Below are 22,836 nucleotides of genomic sequence, written 5' to 3'. Positions count from 1 at the left end.
TCCAGTTCTTTAAATTCCCATTTGTCTCTTAGTTGTTAAGGTCCTTTCCCCCAGCATTCAGGAACTGGTTGGCATGAACATATTGTTCCCTACAAATACTTCCTGCAGATGCCTCTTTCCCAAAAACTGATCTTCTTCATGCCTCCCTTATTTATAATCATTGCTTATGCAATTCTGACTACCAGTTTGGGTGCCTCTGTTTACCTTGCTTCAGAAGGCATTAGCAGTTGCCACTCCTGGATGCCAGTACATAGCCTGTCATCTTCCCCTTCCTCTTGGACATTTTGTGAGAGTTCATTCAAGTGCCGCACGTGTGTACTCTTAAAACAGGTCTACCCGCTGCCGTTTCAGCACTATGGCAATTGTGAACCTCTATGAAATCTAAAACGATAGTATGGTTATGTGCACATACACACACACACAGAATCTGACACAGTCATTCTCTTACCTATATGATGAAATTATTAACACTTATCAGTGTTAAATACCCCAGCTTATAACACAGTCGCTAGGAAGCTTAGCCATTATAGTAACGAAATCATCCTTTCTATGACCCATTATTTAGAAAGTGTTGGAAGTTTGTAATTTAACATTTTATGCACAGTTGACAAGTTAGTGACTCCACTGTTGGTCTAGCCTTTTAGATATTTTAGGTATACTTTGTTTCATATTTCATAGTCACACTGTTGGAGATAATTTAGGCATATAGTAAAAGTTAAAGGAGCCAGATTTTAGGTTTAAAATAAAACTATTTCTGAATTAGTTTTAAATGTTTGGCTTGGCTTTTCCTTTTTGGAGGAAAATAATATTGCATGTATCAAAACTGTGGGGTTCTTTGGTTATTTGCCAGGGGAATGACAGTGCCACTGCTCTCATTAGAGAGCTGTTGTCTTTTTCCTTGTCAGTTACATTGTTTTCTGAAATAAATAGGAATTCTAATTGTAGCCATGTTCTAGAACAATCACTTTGACAGTGTCCTTTTAAATTAGCATAGTTAATGTAGCATATGTTGACAGTTTTGCCAAAAGCAACTCAAAGAAGAAATATTTATTACATTAGTGTTTATATTTGGTTTTGCTATTAAAATGCATATAGCTGTATAGTATTTCCCTGTTAACGATACCTTAAAATGTACAATTTTCAATAAAACATATGATCAGTCTTTCAGAAACCACACTGGCTGGTATAAAAGGTTGACTTGTGTTTTAATAATTTGCGTCATACAGTGGTGTGAGCCTGGTATTTTTCTTTTATAAGAATCTTGAATTTGGCAAAACCAATGTAATTGTTTTCTATCTGTATTACAAGCTTAACTTGGTCTACCCATCATGTGCTTTGCTTAATTTTTCTCTTAATTTTTTCATTATACCCTAATGACCTACTTAAAATTGACTTATGATTAGAAAACCAAGACCTAATAGAAACTTTAAAAATTCTCTTGAAAAATGTTACCATATTGGTCCGAATACAGAGCTTGCTCTTTAAAAACTTGACAAGAAACATAATATGAAATTCCCTTAGGTGTAAAAGGCATTCAGTTAAAAAACAAAAAAAAGGCCAGTGTTTAGAAATAGGAAAGAAGCACTTGAAAATGTGGCCGCTGAGACTTCAGAATTGGGAGTTTTGAACAGCCCTTTTAAACACTTGGTAAAGAATTTGATTATCCAATGTGTCGATTAACAGATCTTGGGTTATTTTTTTGAGCATGCATCAGTACATGGTAATGAGATTCTACCATTGCTTTATGATTTTGCGGAGTACAAAAGGAAAAAAAGACTAGAAGGTTGAGTTTGGGATTAAGTAAAAAGAATTTAGTATGTAGTTCAGTAAGAGATGTATTATGAGAGAATTGTGTATTATCTAAGAAAAAAAAGGCTTATCAGTCTTCACTTGAGTAAGGGCCTTGTAAAACCGGTAGAATCTTAGGAATGGACGATCCCAAGGGGTAAGTGAAAACATGTCTTTGGTGTGATAACAGTAATGAGAGCTATTAATTTTCTAAAAGGACGGTTAGTTTTTCATATCTATTTTATAATTAGTTGTTGAAGGATAGGGAGAATGTGTAATGTGAAAAATACTGAGAAGTTAGTTGTCATCTCTGTTTCACAACTGACTGATATTCGGGCCAATATGGACTTAAAGGACTATGGTTTGAACACAAGCTAGAAGCAAAATTAAATGTGAATGGTGAAGGCAATGTATTATTAATCTATTTATCAGGGTAATCCTTTCTTGGCATTGAGTTGAAGTCTAAGAACCTGATTCCAGAGATTAGGACACTACCAAAATTTAACCTTATTGGCATTTAATCTCTAGCGTCTCCTAAAGCCGACACCTTACAATTCCAGGGTTTATAAATCATACCAGGGTATTAAAGCACAGTAATCATATGTGTCAGTGGTAAATATGTGTGATATGAGTGCTCTGTTAAGTATTTGGTTACTTATTGGGGTGCATTTATACCCTTTTATGATTAATAAGTTAGTTTATATAGTTATCACAGTAATTATCTTCTCCATAATGTTTCTAAAAATAATTATTGTGATCACTTCTGTTATTTCCCAGCAAGAGTTGGGGATAGGTTTTATTCAGTTAACACATGTATGTAATTAGGGTTTTTTTTATTTCTTCTTCAGTTGGCAGTTCTGCAAGTAGTAGTGCCACAAGGAGAGAGTCTCTATCTACTAGCTCTGACTTGTACAAAAGATCTAGTAGCAGCCTAGCACCCATAGGGCAACCATTTTACAATAGTCTGGGATTTTCCTCCTCTCCAAGTCCAATAGGCATGCCTCTGCCAAGCCAAACTCCAGGACATTCACTTACGCCACCGCCATCACTTTCATCACATGGATCCTCATCCAGTTTGCATTTAGGTAAAAAAAAAAAACCAAAACCCTTTTTATTTGTATGTATACATGTAAGTGTGTTTGTGTGTGTGTTTATAATATATGTAAAATATTTAATGTTGGATAAAACATGCCAAATTGCTTTTGCTTTTAGATATTAGCCTTTTGAAAAAGTTCTACTCTCGTGAAAATTCAAAGTGAGGGTCTAATGTACAGTAAGGTAAAGACCCCTATTGTATCTTATGTTTCTTTTATGAAATACAGTGGTGTGTTTTTTCTTGTCTGTGCTTTTGATTTGTGTGTGTTTTAGATCATCTGAAAAGTCAACTGTTTAAACCTGATAGTAAAAGAAATTTTACTGTTGCAAGTTTTTGCACACCTAAAGGAAAACATTAGTCACATAGTTAACTGAAATTCAAATAATTTAGATTAGTACAATGGTTTTTGCTTTGGCCTTTGAGTGCCTGGCCATTTTCTCAAAGGTTGTATCAGGGTATATGAACTTAGTATGTTTATGAGTTGAGTCTTATGGGTTTGGTCCATATACTCTTACTTTTGAATATGTCGTTAGTTTAAGAAAAAAAATGTTTTAGGCTTGTTATACCCTTAAATTTGGAGCATTTAGAACTCTTGTTTCTATCTATATGTTAAAATTGCCCCCCACCCCAAGATGATTGAGATGGTGGTTACCCTTTTCCCTCTCCAGGACGTATTTATTCACGTAGTTAACAGTATTTTTAAGAGATTTTGGATATCAGAGGCTGTGTATGAATCCCTGTCTCTTCAAGGAAAGTTATTTGATTAAAATTAGATTTTGAATTTTTGTAACTTTAGTAAACTCAAAACTGAGATTCTTTTTTTTTTGATTTTTATGTGCTTGGAAAGATTTAAATCAGCTTGTGATTTAAAAAGTAATGTTGGCTCTTGTTAGCAAATATAAGTTAGTGATTATATTTGACCCCCCCCCGTCATAAGCGTATAGCAGTTTTTTCCTTAAGTTCATTAATACATAAGTGTCCATGTAACAAAAGGATCTTTTGCAGTGATCATTGTTTAGATATATGTCATTGTGAAGTGGCCTAGAGTTTTAAAGGCTGGTCCTGTGCCCCAAATTCTGGGTCCTTGCTCTTTTGTAGATATTAAATATATACAACTATTAATTTATTTGGGTGGGGTCCTAAGATCTCCTATACAGCACTATTTGTGTAAACTTAGTTTTTAGCCTGACACCTTTGTTCATTTACCATCTTTTCTTGGTCATAGGAGCTGCTCAGTTCCTGATCGCTATTATATCTACTCAGACCCACTCACTCCCACCACCCCCATGTAAGACATGCCTTTGAAACTTTGAAATGGACACAGAAATTTAGAACATAACAAGCCTAAGAATAGGTCTTCCATAATAGTTTTGTGTTTTTATTTGTTAAAAATTATATTTGTCATGTCCTGTCCTTACCTAGGTAAGTTCCAGATCAGATTCCTGTCAACTGTTAGTGCTTATGTTGTGCTTAGAGCCTGTAAAAATGGCATTATTTTACATAGCTTACTTAGAAATTAAACACAAATGACTTTTTAGATGTATCTATAATTAAACAGCAATCAAGATACTTTTCTTCAGACTGTAAAGAACCCAGCTGTGTAGATGCTTAGGGAAGAAATTTTTGTCAGTTATGAGAAATAATCATCATTTGGGCCAGCATTTCTGCATTACAGCCTGATACTTTTGTACCCAAAGTTAAACCCCTTAGTTTAGCTTCAGCTGGAAATCTGGTATTTTAATACACCTCTGATTAGAATTATCTGTAGATGACTTTCTTTTGTGATCTCCCAATTTCCTTTAGTTTTAGCTATAGTAAGATTGGCAATATTGTTAACAAGGACCATATAGACCCTGCCAGGTTGGAATAATTTAATAGATTTCATAAATTTGCTCTTTTTTTTTTTTTTAAAGATTTTATTTATTTATTTGAGAGAGAGAGCACATGAGAGGAGGGAGGGTCAGAGGGAGAAGCAGACTCCCTGCTGAGCAGGGAGCCCGATGCGGGACCCGATCCTGGAACTCCAGGATCATGACCCGAGCCGAAGGCAGTCGCCCAACCAACTGAGCCACCCAGGCGCCCTCATAAATTTGCTCTTTACATAGTGTTCATGGAAGTAATCTTTGCTTTCATCTGATTAAATCACAATACAAGACTTACATGTTCTCTGGTTTAAGAAAATAATTGTATATCCTTTAGGTGATTTCTTCATGAATCAAGTTAACAAGGCAGATGATTTAGAAAATACCTATGGAAATGAATTTGCATATCCATTTTTAGAAATCTTAGCTCACATACTAAGAATAGAGTATCATGAGATAGGAGTTAGTTCTCAGTTTTATTTTAATTGGTTGGAATTAATTAGTTCCAGGTTATTGTGTTGTAAGATTTTCAGACAGGTAACCATTATAATTATTGATAGGCCCTCCTGATACCTATATTCTAAAAGTATTGAATGACACACTTTTTTTTTTTTTTTAAACCAGCTCTCCCTTTGCTAGTTATTTGATTCACAGAAAGGGCCTAATAGCAACATTGTGTGCTTCTGTCTTTCCAAAAAAGATGTTTTGTTTTTTAAAATAGTTGTCATTTGATCAACATAAGTATTTTCAGCTTATGACTACTATTCACTTTTTCATTAAAGAACAAGCATTTCAATTGATAGGTTTTGGTTGTTCATTTTTTAATTTACTTTTTTTTTTTTAAGATTTTATTTATTTGATAGAGGAGGGGATAGAGCAAGCACAAGCAGGAGGAGGGGCAGAAGGAGAGGGAGAAGCAGACTCCCCGCCGAGCAGGGAGTCCTACGTGGAACTCAGTCCCAGGACTCTGGGGTCATGACCTGAGCCAAAGGCAGCCGCTTAACCAACAGCCATCCAGGCGCCCTGTTCATTTTTTTATAAACTAAAATATTCCTGGTTTGCAACCTTGTTACATTTTTAATGAAGCCAGGAACATGAAATATTTTATTCCTCCATTTCCTAGGACAAAATTTCCAAGAGATAAAATTCCTTTTTAAAAACAATTACAGGGGCGCCTGGGTGGCTCCGTTGGTTGAGCGACTGCCTTCGGCTCAGGTCATGATCCTGGAATCCCTGGATCGAGTCCCGCATCGGGCTCCCTGCTCAGCGAGGAGCCTGCTTTTCCCTCTAACCCTCCCCCCTCTCATATACTCTCTCTCTCTCATTCTCGCTCTCTCAAATAAATAAATCTTTAAAAAAATAACAATTACAGCCACAATATCATCATATCTTTTAAAATCAATAATTTCTCATTTTTCTGTGTTCCCTAATTGACTTAAATGTCTTTTTATGGGTCCTTATAAGGCCCCATACATTGCATTTGTTTGATATGCCCTTTAATTTAGAGCCATTTCCCCTTCCTCTGTTTTTTCTTTCATTTCTTTGTTGAAGAAACTTTGTCCTGTTGAATTTCCAACATTCCTAACTTTGCTGACTGCTCCCCCATGGTAATATTTATTTATTTATTTATCTATCTATCTATCTATTTATTTTTAAAGATTTTATTTATTTATTGGAGAGAGAGAGAATGAGAGATAGCACATGAGAGGGAAGAGGGTCAGAGGGAGAAGCAGACTCCCTGCCGATCAGGGAGCCCGATGTGGGGCTCGATCCCAGGACTCCAGGATCATGACCTGAGCCGAAGGCAGTGGCTTAACCAACTGAGCCACCCAGGCACCCCCCCCCCTTGGTAGTATTTAATGTGTTCCTCTATTTCCTGTATTTCTTGTAAAATGGAATTAAATCCAGAGCCCTGGTCTTACTGTTTGTTTTTTGCTGTTTTTGGCAAAATGGATTCTGTATTCTCTCCATTGCACCATATCAGAAGACATGTCTCTGGTTGTCTCCATTGTGAACTTGTCAGCCTGATCCCCCTAATGGCGTGCAGCCTTAATTGTTGTCTGTTTTTCCAGAGGTTGCAAAGTGGTGAAACTCTAATTCTCTCATACCTTCAGCATTTATTAGCTGGAAGTTTTCTATAAAAAAGAACTTTCCATCAGTTGTGAGGTTACCCTCGAATATAGTTCATACAGGAGTCAGGATAATGCTTGATTTCTTTAACTTTATTTTCTAACTTTGAGAATTAACTTCTGAGAATGAGTTGATGGCCTAGCAATTTGTTTGTAACCCGTGTTCTTTTAATCATCATTACCTGTAAATTGATGACTTTTTTAGGGTAGTTTATAGGTTTTAGTCCATTGCAGCCTGAGAGACATCAATTTTATACCTTTTTTTGTTCCTAAAATTTTTACCATCTGGGGTGCTTGGGTGGCTCAGTCAGTTAAGCATCTGCCTTCAGGTCAGGTCATGATCCCAGGGTCCTGGGATTGGGCCCGGTGTCAGGTTCCCTGTTCAGTAGGAAGTCGTCTTTTCCCTCTCCTTCTTTCCTTCCTCCCACTTGTGTTCTCTTGCTCCCCTGCACGCTCTCTCTCTCAAATAAATAAATAAAATCTTTTTAAAAAAATGTACCATCTTTGGCCATTTGGGAGCCCTTACAGTTGGCTCCCATTTGACTATAGCTTTTTAAAAGCATTTAAATACTGGGAATCAGAAACAGTGGGAAAGAACAAGGAAAGAGAAGAAATTTAAAATGAATGGTTTTTATCTTGAAATGCAAAGAGCAGTGCCATATTCTGTGCTTCAGGTTAAGTGTTCAACATTAAATGAATTATTTTTTCATGTTTTCTTAATCTGTAGAGATGGGGGGGGAATCTACCTGCAGTTGTTTCTTTAATCATTCTCTCTGATAGAAGTCAGTATCTTATTTTGAGGTACTTCATCTCTGTGAAAAAAACATTAAATATTTCCAGTATTATTTTATTCTCCTTGGAGCTAGCTAACAAATTCTTTCCTTCTCTATTTTTCCTTTTTTAGTAAGCTTTTAAAATATGTTAGTGATTTCTGATTTACTCTAATCTTTATGCTCATAGTAATCAGATTGATACGTAATTTCCTGGGTATAAAGCAACATTCTGTGTTTTTATTTAACTTAGGACTTGACAAACTGATGGCTTATTCTTTGGATCTCTTCATTTTTGAACTGGCTTATGTTTTTCTTAAGCACAGGGTACTAAAAAGTGTAATTCAAGCTTTGAGCTTAGTGAAATTAGTTTATTAAATAAAGGTGGCTATCAGTTCTGACTTTATGTCTTATATTCAGCAATTAAATTCAGTACTTTAGCTTGTTATGGATTAGAAGATTTTTATAACCTATTTTCTCTCTCTTAATTTTATTTGAGAGAGAAAGCAAGCAAGAGCAGGGGGACAGGCAGGGGGAGAGAAAAAGGGAGAAGCAGACTCTCCACTGAGCAGGGAGTCCGACATGGGGCTTGATCCCAGGACCCTGAGATACGACCTGAGCCAAAGGCAGATGCCTAACTGACTGAGCCACTCAGGCGTCCCACCTATTTTCTCCTCTAATTGCAGAAAATTTTATATTAAAAATAGGCAGAATAAAATTTGTTAAGATCATTTTTTCCTATTAAGTACAGGTTAACATCTATTAAAATTGCTAAACTTTGGCAGATTTTTGTAAGCTCCTTCTCTTAGAATGAAATGTTTACAAATTAAAACAAGTATGACCAAATTGGTTGTAAGGTGATGTGCGGTTTTTCTAAGTGTCCTATGTGGTCCTTAAAGCAGAAAACAGTATAAATTGTTTTGAAGCTTTCATTAAAAATACTATTATCCTTTGAGCGCTTGGGTGGCTCAGACGGTTAAGCGTCTGCCTTCGGCTCAGGTCATAATCCCAGGGTCCTGGGATCGAGCCCCGCATCTGGCTCCCTGCTCCGCGGGAGGCCTGCTTCTCCCTCTCCTACTCCCCCTGCTTGTGTTCCCTCTCGCTGTCTCTCTCTCTGTCAAATAAATAAATAAAATCTTAAAAAACAAATTAAAAAAAATACTATTATCCTTTAAGTAATAGGTTCCCTATAATTGAATAGCATTTGAATAGTTTTCGAAAGCATCTTCGTATTCATTATTTCATTTCATCCTAATTCTTAATGTAGACTGGCTGAGCGATGTGGCCATTAAAGATAAGAAAAGTATAGGCCTTAGGAGCCCAAGAGATTTGCCCAAACCAGTAAATGATGGAATTGAGGCTAGAATACCACTTGACTCCTGATACTATCCTTGATTTTTTTGTTACACTATTCTATAATAAACTGAACAGTTTTACAAAGTGTATAAATAACAGTAGTCTCATCAGCCTCCAAATCTGGTGCCTCAACAATGGCATAGGTTATATTTTTTTAAAGTTCTATATAAGATTACTAAACTTCTAGATCCCTTTCTTTCTCATTTTAGTTATTTTTTTTTTTTAATTGAGACAGCACATGAGAGAGGGGAGGGTCAGAGGGAGAAGCAGACTCCCTGCTGAGCAGGGAGCCTGATGTGGGATTGGATCCTGGGACTCCAGGATTATGACCTGAGCCAAAGGCAGTCGCCTAACCAACTGAGCCACCCAGGTGCCCTCATTTTAGTTACTCTTGAGAAAGTCCAAATATATTATCTACTCCATGAAATAAGAATAATATGTGTTAATCATAAGTCAGGCAACTCAGGAACTAGCTATAGGACAGCAATTCCAGCTCTCAACAGAATATTATTTATAGGTTCTCGTGGAGATGTTAAAGCACTGCCTCACAGCCTTTGGTGTGTCTAAAAGTCCTTTATTTATTGATTGGTATAAATATTCTGTGAAGAGATCCCAAAATTACATTATTACTCACGGAAGAATTTGTTTCATTTCTGTGTACAAATTTATTGATCTTAGTTCTAGTTGAGTTACAGTGATGGATTTTTACTCCTGTGTTTTTAATAACATTATCTGTGACTTTGTGGTTCTAATGACTGAGAATGTTTTCACCAGTTAATTCAGTTAAGATAATCTCAGGTTTAGAACTAGCAGATACTTGATAATTTGAGTCAGTGGTTCAGCATCAGAATCACTTGGAGCAGTTGTTTAAAATACCAAGTATGAGGAGGTAAACAATTTGGAATTGTGTGGCAACAGTATTTGCTTATCACAGTGATTGTAGGGATTCTGTTGACATTCAATAACCAGATGCTAATCTTTTCATAACAAAGAAAAAATGATTTTGTCCCACTGAAATTTCCAACAGCACCCACAGGGAAGGAGATACCTTGGAAGGAAATAATTCATAATTTACACATGACCTTATTCTAGTTCACATTTCCTATTTTATAGTTCCTGGATCCCTTGGGTGTTCATGTGAACCTTTGATCTTGTCCTCCATTGTCTCCCTAATGCCTTTTTTTTTTTTTTTTAATCTGAACTCTGCTTGCCACTGCATATTTTAAAGTTGTGGGAGGATTTGGGGCACCTGGGTGGCTCAGTCGGTCAAGCATCTGCCTTTGCTCAGGTCATGATCCGAGGGTCCTGGGATTGAGCCCCGCATTGGGCTCCCTGCTCCTTAGGAGCCTGCTTCCGCCTCTCCCTCTGCTGCTCCCCCTGCTTGCGCTCTCTCTGTGTCAAATAAATAAAAATCTTTAAAAAGTTGGTTTTGAGGGATAAAAGTTTATAGATGAGAGAAAATTAAAAAGTATTTTCTTTTTGTCCGTGTTCTTTTTTTTTTTTTATTTTTTTGTTTATGTGTTTTTAAATGCCTTTTTCACCCTTGATATGAATTTTGCAGATTGGAGCTTTTTTCAACTTTTGCTCGTTATATGTCATTATTTACTGTCATCTTACTGTTTTTATTTTTTGGCCTTACCTTCACATTTGCATTTCAGCTCTCCACTCAATTTCTCTACCTTTTTCTTTTTACTGAGATAGCAAGTAAGTCTTCATGTGCCTTAAAAATTCTTTTAATCTGCCAAGACTTCACCTAGAATTTATATCATTGTTTTGTTTATATACTAACCAATGTACATTAAATAAACATGGGATCAGAAATAGAGCTCTTAAAATATATGCAGATGTACTTCAGGGGAGAGATCTGTAGCTTTAGCCAAATAATGTTTGAAAATGAAAACAGCGTGTGTCTCATGGGGTGACATTGAAAATTGACTAACATATTGAGAATATCTTCATGTGTGATTGTTTCCTTATAATGTATCCAGGAATAGGTCCAGTGGAAGAAGGGCAAGATCTTTCACACTGTAAACTCTAAAACACTGACAGAAGTTAAGACAGGGCACCTGGGTTGCCTAGTTGGTTAAGCATCTGTTCTTTGGCTCAGGTCATCATGATCTCAGGGTCCTAGAATGGAGCCCCACATCAGTCTCTGCGCTCAGCAAGGAGTCTGCTTCTCCTCCCTCTGCCCTCCGCCCCCCCCCCCCGGCTTGTGCTCTATCAAATAAATAAATAAAATCTTTATAAAAAAAAAGTTAAAGAAGACAAATAAATAGATGAACATACCATGTTTGGGGGTTGAAAAATTCAGTGTTATAAAGACAACACCTTTCTTCAGGTTGATGTGTAGATTTAAAACAGTTTCAAGAATTTTTCAGGCTTTTTAAAGAAATTGACAAGCTGATTTAAATAATGTAAATGGAAAGACAGCTGAGAACAGTCAAGACGATCTTGAAGAACCAGTTAATATCAAAATTTATTGTAAACTTACAGTATCTAAACTTGTGACATTGACACAAGGATAAGTAAACCAGTGGAGTAGAATAACAGATCCAGAAATAAACCTAGTCATTTAGTTACCTGAATTGTGCCCACCATGCCACTCTGGCATATTTGGGAAGGACAGTCTTTTTAGTAAATTGGACTGGAGCTGGAGCAGTTAAATACCCAGATAGAGAAAGGTGAACTTTGACTCCTCTTACTATACACACACACATACCCCCCCCCCCACACATCCGTTACTCTCAAATAACTTGCTTACAGTCAAGAAGTTAGTAAAGAACAAAAATCTTGAGCCCAAGTCTGTCTGGCTCATTCCACGATGTCACACTGCTTCTCAAAGAATGCTTTTATTTCTGTCTAATATCTGTCTCAATAAATATTCCCTAAGTTTAGAATTTTTAATAAAATTATGGTAAAATATAAGTTAGCCTATTGTGAGTTGGTGGGAAAAGTGAGTTTGAAGGTTGGTATATTGGCTGCTTTATGGTTTTTCACTTGTTAACAATTGACCTTTAATCCAAATTAAATAATTTTTACCTTAGGCTCTTAAAACATTTTATAACTAGTTTTTAAATAAATTAAAACTGATTACATAGGGTCATCTTTATGTGATGTTTTAAATAGAATAGGAATAAGCTTAATTTATATTGAGACTAACCGTATTTTATGTTAATCTTTTGTGGGTAGTTTTATTGACCTCCATTTTAGAATTTTTATGTCTGATCAGAAGTTTTGCTAATATTAATTCATTCAGCCAATAAAGAATACGTACATGCCAGACTGCTTGACTAGAGATATTTCCTTAAGGAAAAAGGCACCAGCCTTACCCACCATCATGGCGTTTGTAGTGTTGTGTTGAATGTAGACATGTATACCAGCACTTTAATAATTGTAATTCTCTTTTCTTATTGCACTTCAGTTCCATTTTATAAAAACATAGTGAATCTCTCCATTAAAATTACCATCTTTCCTTCATGTTTTTTTTTTTTTTGTACCAAATTTACCAGAGACTGAACTTCTATTAGAGTTACTTCTGGGCTTATTTTAGATTAGAAGCAAGAAAGCCCAGGCCTTTCTCCACAGCTTTAAGAGTATTCAGATCGCAACAGAAGTTTGGGTAATTGAATTTGAGGGGTTTTATTTCTTCCTTATTTTATTGATAAATCTATTCTTCGACATTGGCTACTTTCTTGTTTAAAAATTATTTTACATTCTATTTGGATTTCTACATTAAAGCATTATTTGGCTGTTCAGTCAGTGTTTTCTGATCAGTTTGTTAGGATCATACTCTTCAGAATACTGCACTTTGAAAAGTTTCATGACAGTTGTGGAATTTTTTGTGTGTGTGTGTGTTTTGTGGGGGGGGGTTTGTTCAGTTTCTTTTTGGTTTTTGGAAATGAGTTTAGGTCTAGGTTTTTCTGGGTTAAATGTATCTTTCACAGTACCTTCCCAGTTCAGCCCTCTTCCTACCAGTGTAACAATGCCATCAAGAGAGAAAATCATTGTGCCTGTGTTTGTGTGGGATCAGAAAGTTTTCGTTTACCCCAATTATTCAGAGCAGCTGGCCATGAAATCGCAACAGGAATATATTAAAAGAAATGCAGATGTTATATGTAGCCTGATGGTTTGTTAACTGTCACCAAAAGTATTAACCAAAGAGGGGTATTCAAGTCAGATCTGAGAGGGTGATTTGAGATGTGCAGGGAGATACTTTTGCCCACATGTTTATATCAGGCAGTCAGTGAAGTTTACCCCACTACTTAGGATTTTGGGCTCATAGGCAGTTTTTAAAGTGTCCTCATTTTCAGCAGAGAGGTAGCTTTCACTAAAGATTAAGGTTCAGGCAATTTTGGAAACCAAACAAAAACTAGCCTTTTTGTTGGAATAATGGGAATTAGCAAGTGAGTTAGTGATAGAAATAATGTAATACTAGTCTGAATTCTACAGTTCTTGTGTTAATAACTCAAGTCTGTAAATGCTCTTTGATGAATGAGGGAAGCTTATCCAAATATCTTTTGTCATGATGGTCTCCCTCTTATATTTTTAGAACCTTTACGCCTAACTAGAGGCTAAAAGATAAGGTTGCTTAATTGCTTTTAGAAAACAATTTCACGCAGTAGAAATGGAAACAACAGATTGTTATTTTGGTTTGTAGTTTGCATCTGATGTTTGCTGTACATAATTATCATAAGATGTACAACTTTAAGGTTGTATACCAGCCGTGTTCATGCTTTTTGCTTTTTATATTAACCTGTTAAATATTATGTGGAAGGCTATGCTTTAAACCAGAATAACATTGGTGTTTGGGTCACCTGGGTGGCTCAGTTGGTGAGCATCCGACTCTTGGTTTCGTCTCAGGTCGTGACCTCAGGGTCGTGGGAATGAGCCCAGAACGAGCCCAGAGCCCAGAGTCAGGCTCTGCGTTCAGCAGGGAGTCTCCTGGAGATTCTCTCCCTCTCCCACTGCCCCTCCCCCTGCTCTATTGCTTGCTCTCTAAAAAAATAAATAAGTAAAATCTTAAAAAACAAAACAAAACACATTGGTTTTTAAACTCACTGAAGCCTCAATCTTTTTCCAGTAAAATTTTTGTGTCTTTATATGGCAAATACATATTTAATAATGATTAGAAAAATTCTTTGTGATTTATTCCCCATATAACTTGAAGCATATTCCAGATTTTAAGAACATCATATGGTGTTAAATGTTCTTGATGAGGTATAGCTGGTTATAACTAAAAGCTTTAAGTGAATTATTGAGACATAATGGTTTTAAAAAAAAAACCCTCAGTCTCATTATTATTTATGCATCCTCTAATAAGGTATTTAGCTTCTCCAAGCCTATCGTGTGACACGTAAAATGGAGATAATATCCTTGTCCCATAGGGTTGTTAAGAAGGATAGCATATGTATTAGTTTTCTAGGACTGCTTTAACAAACTACTACAACTAGGTGGCTTAAAACACAAATTTATTGTCTCACACTTCTGAAGGGTAGAAATCAAATCAAGGTGACAGCAGGGGCATGTCCTTTTGAAGACCAAAGAGGGCAGTCCTTCTTTGCCTCTTCCTAGCTTCTGGTGGTTGCTGGTCAACCTTGGCATTCCTTGGCTTATTGGATGCATCACTCTCATCTCCGCCTACCTCATTATGTGACGTTCTCCCTGTGTGTCTCTGTCCTGATTTTCTTCCTCTTACAAGGATACCAGTCATTGGGTAAGGGCCCAGCCTAATCCAGAATGACCTCTCTTTAACTTGGTTACATCTGTAAAGACGCTATTTCCAAGTAAAATCAAATTCACAGGTACCAGGAGTTAAGAATTGAACATACTTTTTTGGGAGACCATTCAACCTAGTTAGGCTGCCCTCTGGCTCCCCCAGTTCATGTTTGGCCCACATGCAGAGTACATTCACCCAAAACCAACATCCCCAAGAGTCGGAACCCAAAAATACTATAGTAGGACAGGGGCATAGTATAGACAGTCCCATTGCAAAAGGGAGAGATTGGAAGGAATGAAGGAATTACCAGTCCCAAGCAAGTCTGAGAGCCAGCAGAGCAAATCCTGTTTGTTACAAGGCCTGAGAATCATCATCTGTGGCTTAGATGCTGTGTCCTCTAGATCTGTTGCTGCCCCACCCCGCTAGCCTCTGCATCTCTGGCTCTGCTCTCAGTCATTCTTCATTTTGTCCCATCTCTGACATTTCAGACCAGGCTGGCAGTGTTTCTGTTGATAGGAAATTCTCAAAAACATCGTTGGGCTGCCCATTAATGTCAAGAGACTGTCCAGCCACACCCGTTGGCTCTGTGCCCTCAGTGTTCTATCTTGATAAGCTAAGATTTTTTCCAGATCAAGTGCTGGTTTTCTTTGGCTGAACAGTTCCTTCTTCGAATTATGTCTTTCTCTTATTTTACCATAAGCATCTAGGAGAAACCAGAGCATACCTTTAACATGTTGCTTGGAAATCTTAGTATCCATACCACTTCTGTTTTCCACCCAGCATAACACATTTCAGTCTAGTTTCCCTGTTTCCAGTAACATGTTTTTCATTTTCTTGAGACCTCACTTGGAGCATCTTTAGTATTCATATTTCTACCAACATTGTTCATGACAAACATACGTACTCTCTAAGACAGTAGCAGCTTTTGATAAGTGTTCCTCACATCTATCTGAGCCCTCACCAGAATTGCCTTTAATATCCACATTTCCACCAAACCTCAAGGCACCTTTTTGTTAAGCGCCTCCACATTCTTCCCAACTTCGAGGTCACTTCATTTTTAGGCATTTTTTTTTTATAGTAGCACTTCACTCTGAGTACCAAAATCTGTGTTAGTTTCCCAGGGCTGTTAAGGCAAGTTACCCCAGCTGAGTGGCTTACAACAAACAACAAACTGCAGGAGGCACAATTTCAACACCGAATAGCATTTTATTATGCAAAGTTCACATTCTCAGTGTCCAAGAAAGAACACTCACTAAATGGTTCCTGCCTTTTAAAAAGACCCTCGTGGACCCTCAGGGTCTAGTGCATAGTATCAGTTATGAATATTAAGTTTTTAAGTGGACTTTCTAAAGTAGGCAAAGAAACATTATATTGAACACATAAACCCTATTTAAAATGAGATGCCAGAACTCAGGAATAAGGTCTGATCAGTGTTGTCCTTTGAGAAATTTTTAAAGTTAGGAATGTGTAACCAATACCCCAAAGTGATTCATGTGCATATTGAGAAGCACTGCTCCAAAGTCATTTTCCTACCAAAGTCCAACATATGCATATAAATTTATCAATAAGTCAAATTATTCATGGTTGTTACCATCTACTCTAAATGTTCATATACTTTTAAAAAGTGATCATAGAAAAAAATATTGGAACTAAAAGTACTAAGCTGACCTGTTTATGGGGTAGAAGTAACTAAAATTAATGTCATAAAATAGATTGTCCTCATTTTAGGCTTTTTTTCTACCACTCTATATATCACTGATTCTTTGCCTGCTCCAACTAACTGGTCATCTTTGGTTATCAGCTTACCATTTCTTGAGCTTTCTAGAGCCTTGTCTTCTGAAACAGACACTGTCTAGTAGCCTATATATGGTTGTACCCTTTTTGGGATCCAAATCTATTAGGATTACCATTTTTATTTGAAATAGTGGTTGACAACCTGGTATAAAATGAAACCTTGAATTATGTTGAATTATATTTATTAGCCTCCAAACTCTTCTATCAGAATAACCTTCAGATTTTTTTTTTTTAATAAATTTTTCCACTGAGGGTAATTCAGTAGGTCTTGAGTAAGGCTCAGAAATCTGTATTTTTAAAAGATTACACAGGTCTGATAGGTTGAGGAACTGCCTTTCCAAATCCTCGGGAGGTAGAAAATCAGGAAAAAACTAGTCAGGTTTATTTATTTTGTGGTGGTTCCAGTTTTACATTGTTTTTCTTCTCCTGTGTTTTTCTTAGTATTTTATAATCTTGTATTTTTGATTAATAATAGGAAGGATTCTAAAACAACAGACTTCTCAAGGAAATTAATGAAAACTTATCATTATTTCTACTAGGATAATTGTATGGTGTTTGCCTTCACTCAGTTGTTATGAATGAACTTGAAAAATCCTTACGTAAATAGCATGTAAGTGGCAGCACACTGTTGTGTCATAAACTTTAGCCAAGAGTACTGGCTGACTAGCTTGCATATCACATTTGGATCCTAGTGACTTCATCTGTGAGATTATAGTACAAATGTCCATGTCCAATAACATTCTTACCCAAGTAGTGATTAAGAATTGGTAAGTAATAAGGGGGGATGTCAGTGATGAATTGAAGGACTGTTACCCCTTTAACACATTTGGTGCAGAAACATCTGCTTATAGACTACCACTAGCAATGGTATGAATATAGATAGCCTGCTTGTATGTTTGTTTTTAATTAATTTTGGCATAATTTCAGACTTATGGGAAAGCTGTAACACTGATAGAAAAACATTCCAGCCTACCCTTTATCCATATTTTCCAAATGTTATTTTACCACATTAACTTTATCATTCTTTTCCTCTCTTCTCTCCTCTCTCTGCCTAATCCTTTCCACTCACATCTAGTTTTTTTTTTCTTGATACTTTGGAAAGGAAGTTGCAGATACATTGTCCTTTACCCATAAATATATCAATGTATGTTTTCTGAAAATGAGTTCTTTTATGTAACCACAATTACCAAAGTCAGGGAATTAACAATGATACAATACCACAATTCAAACTTTGCCAGAGGGGAAAAGGAAAGAGTAAGGATTGGGAAGGAGATTGATTAGGGGGGCTCACATATGACACTCATTTGTCATGGCTCTTTATTCTTCTTTAATCTTGCACTATTTCTCAGTCCTTTATGACTTCAACATTTTTTGAAGATTATAGGCCAGTTTTGTAAAATGTCCCTCAATCCCAAAATAGGTTTTGGGTGGCAGGCTTTGATTGTTTAGATAGCTAGATTTAAAGTGTTTAATGTATATTATGAATTGGGTTTTAAATGCTTATTTAATTTGTAAGGAAAGAAAGGTATCCTACCCTGAGTGAATTTTTTTCAATTTTGTAAATACAAATACTAATTAAGGCTTCCAGAACTGAAATTCTAAGGTTTTTTTAAACTCTAGACAGTTTAGCATTATTAGACTTTTTAAGTTGTCAAAGAGTGTATCAGGAGTTTGGTATTAGGGAGCTGATAGAATATAATCAAAGAATATCTAGACATGGGAGAAATTGCTGTGGATATTAGAAGTAGCAATTGGCATAGTCATACCTGGGGGTAAGTATGTAGGATTGGGCCTTATGTTTGAGGTAATGATTAGCAGTGGTACAGAGATAATAATAAGTGAACAGTTAAATTAGGGTTCTACTAGAAAATTTGGGAAATAGGTTCAGCATAATGACTTGAAAATTAGGCTGAAGATTTTAGAGAATGCACTTTAGCAGGATACTTTAATGCAAAGTGACACCATCAAAGTGGCCTTTGAATGGGACATTATAATTTTTCTTTGTAAAAACAGATTGGAATGATAAGCAGAGCACCCCTACCCTAGAAAAAGAAGAATTGTTAGAGATTCGGATGGGCTAGTGAACAGATCATGGCACTGTATATTCATGGAACTGTATAAATAGAAATAATAGTAGGAGCTAGAGGGTTAAGAGTATTGAGGAAATCAGTCGGCTGAGGTCACGATCTCTGGGTGGTGGGATCAAGCCCCTTGTTGGGCTCTGCACTAGCCGTGGAGCCTGCTTAAGATTCTCTCTCCCCCCCATCCCTCCCCCTAAAAAAAGAGTATTGAAATCAAGACAGTATTAAAACACTGAATTCTTTCACTCTTTAGATTTTTTTATACATCAACACTGAGATAGTTACATAGACCTTGAATGAATGTGAGAATTTGATGTTAGTGGTTTTGGTGTATAAAAATGTTAAATTACACACTTTTAAGAAAGTACAGAACTGGACCTTGGGCAGTTAATGTTACGTAAAATCCCAAGAATATTATTGTGTACCCACTGTCTGTCAGGCATTGTTTTAGGTGCCATGTATCTAGCATGTAGGTAGGTGGATGTAATTTTGTGGCTCTTAACATTGGAAAGGGGACTGGAAAGTCATATAAATTATAATATGTATAATCTGGATGGTGGGAAATTCAACAACAACAATAAAAAGCTAGAGCAATGGGGACTGTAAGTAAAGGAGGAATGTTCTAATGGAATTCACTGTTCAGGATTATAACTCTCTTACTGCTCCTTGTCCTTATAACTCTTTTTGCCTTTAAATGCCTCTGTATAACTTGGCAACTTTGCACTGACAGTGTGTCCTTGGCATCATCTCTGCCTTGTGGTCTCGATTGTATATATAGCACTACTCTACATTGAGATGGTATATAGTAGCATAAAGCTGATGGTAGACTTTATTTGAGCTACTAAATCTGCGCTTTATGGTTTTCTATACATTTTTCTTTTTTAAAAGGACACTGTCAAGTACTTTTAAATGGTTATTTGTAGTAGCAATTTCCTGCTTGTATTTTTTGTTTCTATTGACTACCCTTTAATTTTTTGTTTGGAATGGAATATAAGCTAAAGAGGTTTTTTATTTGTTTCAAATGATCAAGATTAAAGTTCTAGGAAAAATAAATGTTTATTTCTATCTCTTCATGGTAAAATAATAGTATTTTATGGAGAATATTCCTTTACAATTTTTAAAATAATATGTAATTTGGATTTATTAGTTAACTGGGTTTTTTTTTTTTAACTTCAAAAATTAATCAGTGTGTTAACTTCTTTAAGAAGGTTTTTTGGGGCTCTGGCTGGCTCAGTCAGTAGAGCATTCAGCTCTTGATATCAGGGTTTTGTTTCAAGCCCCACCTTGTGCATAGAGTTTACTTTAAAAAAAGGGGGGGGAGGTTTTCTTTACCTAGAGGTTTATACGACTTAATGCATTTTTTTATATAGTCCAACAAAAGAGGACCGATTTAACCCTCAGTGTTCCATTAACACAGCAGGTAAATTTCAGCCCAACTCTATTTCAGTGACTTAAAATCTGAGTTTGATAGCTATTTGTAATCTTGTTAATAAACTGGAAATTTTGTTGGTGGCTTTAGTGTTCTGGTGTTGATCCTAGTATGTATGACGTTACTTGCTATAATTGTGTTTTAAACTAAGCTTATAAGAACATACGACATTAGATGTTATCATTATGATTCAAATTAAACTGCCAAGAACAAATACAGGTTGATTTTTCTCATGTTTTCTAGTCTTTTCCCCCCAGATCCTGTAGCCATACACACATTAAGTAAATGTGTGAGATTTCTCTTCCAATTTTAATTTCCTTTTATAACATATAGGAATTAGTGGTTAGTGGAATGAATATTTCTTGGTTGAATTTTTAGTTTAAGTAAACTCTTATTTGAGGAATGGCCTTGTCAAAAATATTTGCTGACCACAGCTGCTTTGTTGTAGGAGGCCTGACAAATGGTAGTGGTCGATATATCTCTGCAGCACCTGGAGCAGAAGCAAAATACCGAAGTGCTTCAAGCACTTCCAGTCTATTTAGCTCCAGCAGCCAGCTCTTTCCTCCTTCTCGGCTTCGGTATAATAGGTCTGATATTATGCCTTCTGGCCGAAGTAGATTATTGGAAGATTTCAGGAACAACCGTTTCCCAAACCTTCAACTTAGAGACTTGATTGGACACATAGTTGAGTTTTCTCAAGACCAGCATGGTTCTAGGTAGGTGATTATCATTTTTGCTTTGAAAATTACTGCCTTGTAAGAGCATAAATTTTTCTTGACTGGGGTCATTTAATCTGCATGGAAGTTGGAAGTTTTTAAAAAATAAATACCCGATACGGATTTTTTCTTTGATATTAGGACAAATGATAAAAATACAGGTTTTTAAATTATTTATGGTTTCCCAGTTTTCTATAATGAGAATATTTGTATAACAAATATATAGCAGTGCCTTTTTACTGGCTTATTTTTATTACATTAATTGACTTTAATTTTCCTTTTAAAACTGCGCTGAATTACATTTGTGGACTTAAGTGTCCCTGATGTAGACTTTGTCTAAAAAAAAATATTAGAAAGTTAAATGCTTTTGTGTTCCTTTATAGATTTGTATTTGATGTGATGTGGGTTAAGTTGAAACATTTCACTTGTAACACATACATTAAATTTGAATTGTTTTTTCCTTTTATAGTTTTATCTCCCTATGTTTGAAAATTCTTAAGAGTAGCAAATCAACCTTGTATCACTCACAGTGGCTAAGAATTTATTTGTAAGAGCTTCTTTTATTATGCTCTAAACTTAGATATTATTTAGTAATACTATGAAAATATATGTGAATAACCAATAAAATCTAATTTTTCTTCATTGATTATAATGCAACCAGAACTAACTTAAGTGTTAAACCTCTTTATGTCCAGACTTTTTGCCTAACTAGTAGTTATTTCAAATTAAGGTGTTCTACAGGGAAAAATTAATTAAGGTGTTATAAAGAAATGCTTCATAACTTTTGTCTTCTTTGCTTTAAATTGGCTGTTCACAGTACTAAATGCATTAGTACTATTTCTGGAAATAATTTTATGTGTATATATGTGGGGGCATGTAAATCTCAAGTCAGATTTTTACAGAAGCGTGTTTCCAGTGTGCTGTCATGGCATGTAAAATTTTTCTACATAGATTCATTCAACAAAAACTAGAGAGAGCTACTCCAGCTGAGCGACAGATGGTATTTAATGAAATTCTACAAGCAGCCTATCAATTAATGACAGATGTTTTTGGAAACTATGTTATACAGAAATTTTTTGAGGTAAGCACACATACATGTTTGTACGTCTATCCAACTATATGTTTTTAATGCTTAGAAAAATCCAGAAAGTTGGTAAGAGTCATTTTAATATAAAAATATATGAGCTTGGGAGGTGCCTGGATGGCTCAATCCATTGAGCATCCGTCTACCTTTAGCTCGGGTCATGGTCTCAGGGTCCTGGGATTGAGCCCCGCCTTGGACTCCCTGCTCAGTGGGGAGTCTGCTTCTCCCTCTGCCCCTCCCCCTGCTTGTGCTCCCTCTCTGAAATAGATAAAATTTAAAATATATATATATATATACACACACACACACACATATATATATATATGAACGAGCTTGGGAGAAAATATTTGCACATCCTCAACTACCTTAGTCATTAGGGAAATGCAGATCAAAACCACAGTGAGATTCTACTTTATATCTACTAGCATGGCTGTAATGAAAAAATAAAGGAAAATAACCAATGTTGGTGGGAATGTGGAGAAATTGGAAGCCTCATACATTAAACTGATAAGCATACATTGTTCGTAGGAATGTAAAATGGTGTAGCTGTTGTGAAAAACAATTTGGCAGTTCCTTAAAAAATAAACATAAAATTATCATACAACCCAGCAATTCCACTTCTATATATACACCCAAAATAATTGAAAACAGGGACTCCAAACACTAGTGTCTGTTTCAGCATTATTCACAATAACCAAAAGATAGAAATAACCCAAAGGTCCAGCAGATGAATGGATAAACAAAATGTGATATATGCATACAATAGAATATTATTCAACCACAAGGAATGAATTTCTGTTAACATGCTACAACATGGATGAAGCTAAGTAAAATAAGCCAAATGTAAAAGGACAAACACCATAGAGTTTCACTTATATGAAATAACCTAGAATAGGCAAATTGATAGGGACATAAAGTAGATTGGGGCTTGCCAGGTATTGGGGGAAGTGGGAAGTTACTGCTTAATGCATACGGTATTTTTGTTTGAGACAACAGGGAAGATTTGGAAACACTC

At 36.0% G+C, this 22,836-nt stretch overlaps 1 protein-coding gene across 5 annotated transcripts in view; it reads left to right on the top strand.

The window, feature by feature from the left end:
- PUM2 (pumilio RNA binding family member 2) overlaps positions 1 to 22,836 on the top strand; it is a 102,655-nt gene that overhangs the window by 67,906 nt on the left and 11,913 nt on the right. For 3 of the 5 annotated variants that reach the window (XM_028099652.2, XM_028099650.2, XM_028099651.2), the window contains 3 exons: positions 2,637 to 2,873; positions 20,470 to 20,737; positions 21,689 to 21,818. In XM_028099652.2, coding sequence (XP_027955453.1) covers positions 2,637 to 2,873; positions 20,470 to 20,737; positions 21,689 to 21,818 — 635 coding nt within the window. The remainder of the gene's footprint in view (positions 1 to 2,636; positions 2,874 to 20,469; positions 20,738 to 21,688; positions 21,819 to 22,836) is intronic. The other 2 variants (XM_028099654.2, XM_028099653.2) reach the window with 1 other exon arrangement.

This window comes from Eumetopias jubatus, unplaced genomic scaffold (assembly GCF_037043125.1).
Source record: "Eumetopias jubatus isolate StellerSeaLion01/CBP00866 unplaced genomic scaffold, mEumJub1_p1.0 scaffold_9, whole genome shotgun sequence".
In the NCBI taxonomy this organism is placed as follows: domain Eukaryota; kingdom Metazoa; phylum Chordata; class Mammalia; order Carnivora; family Otariidae; genus Eumetopias; species Eumetopias jubatus.
This window is presented reverse-complemented; position numbering and strand designations above follow the sequence as displayed.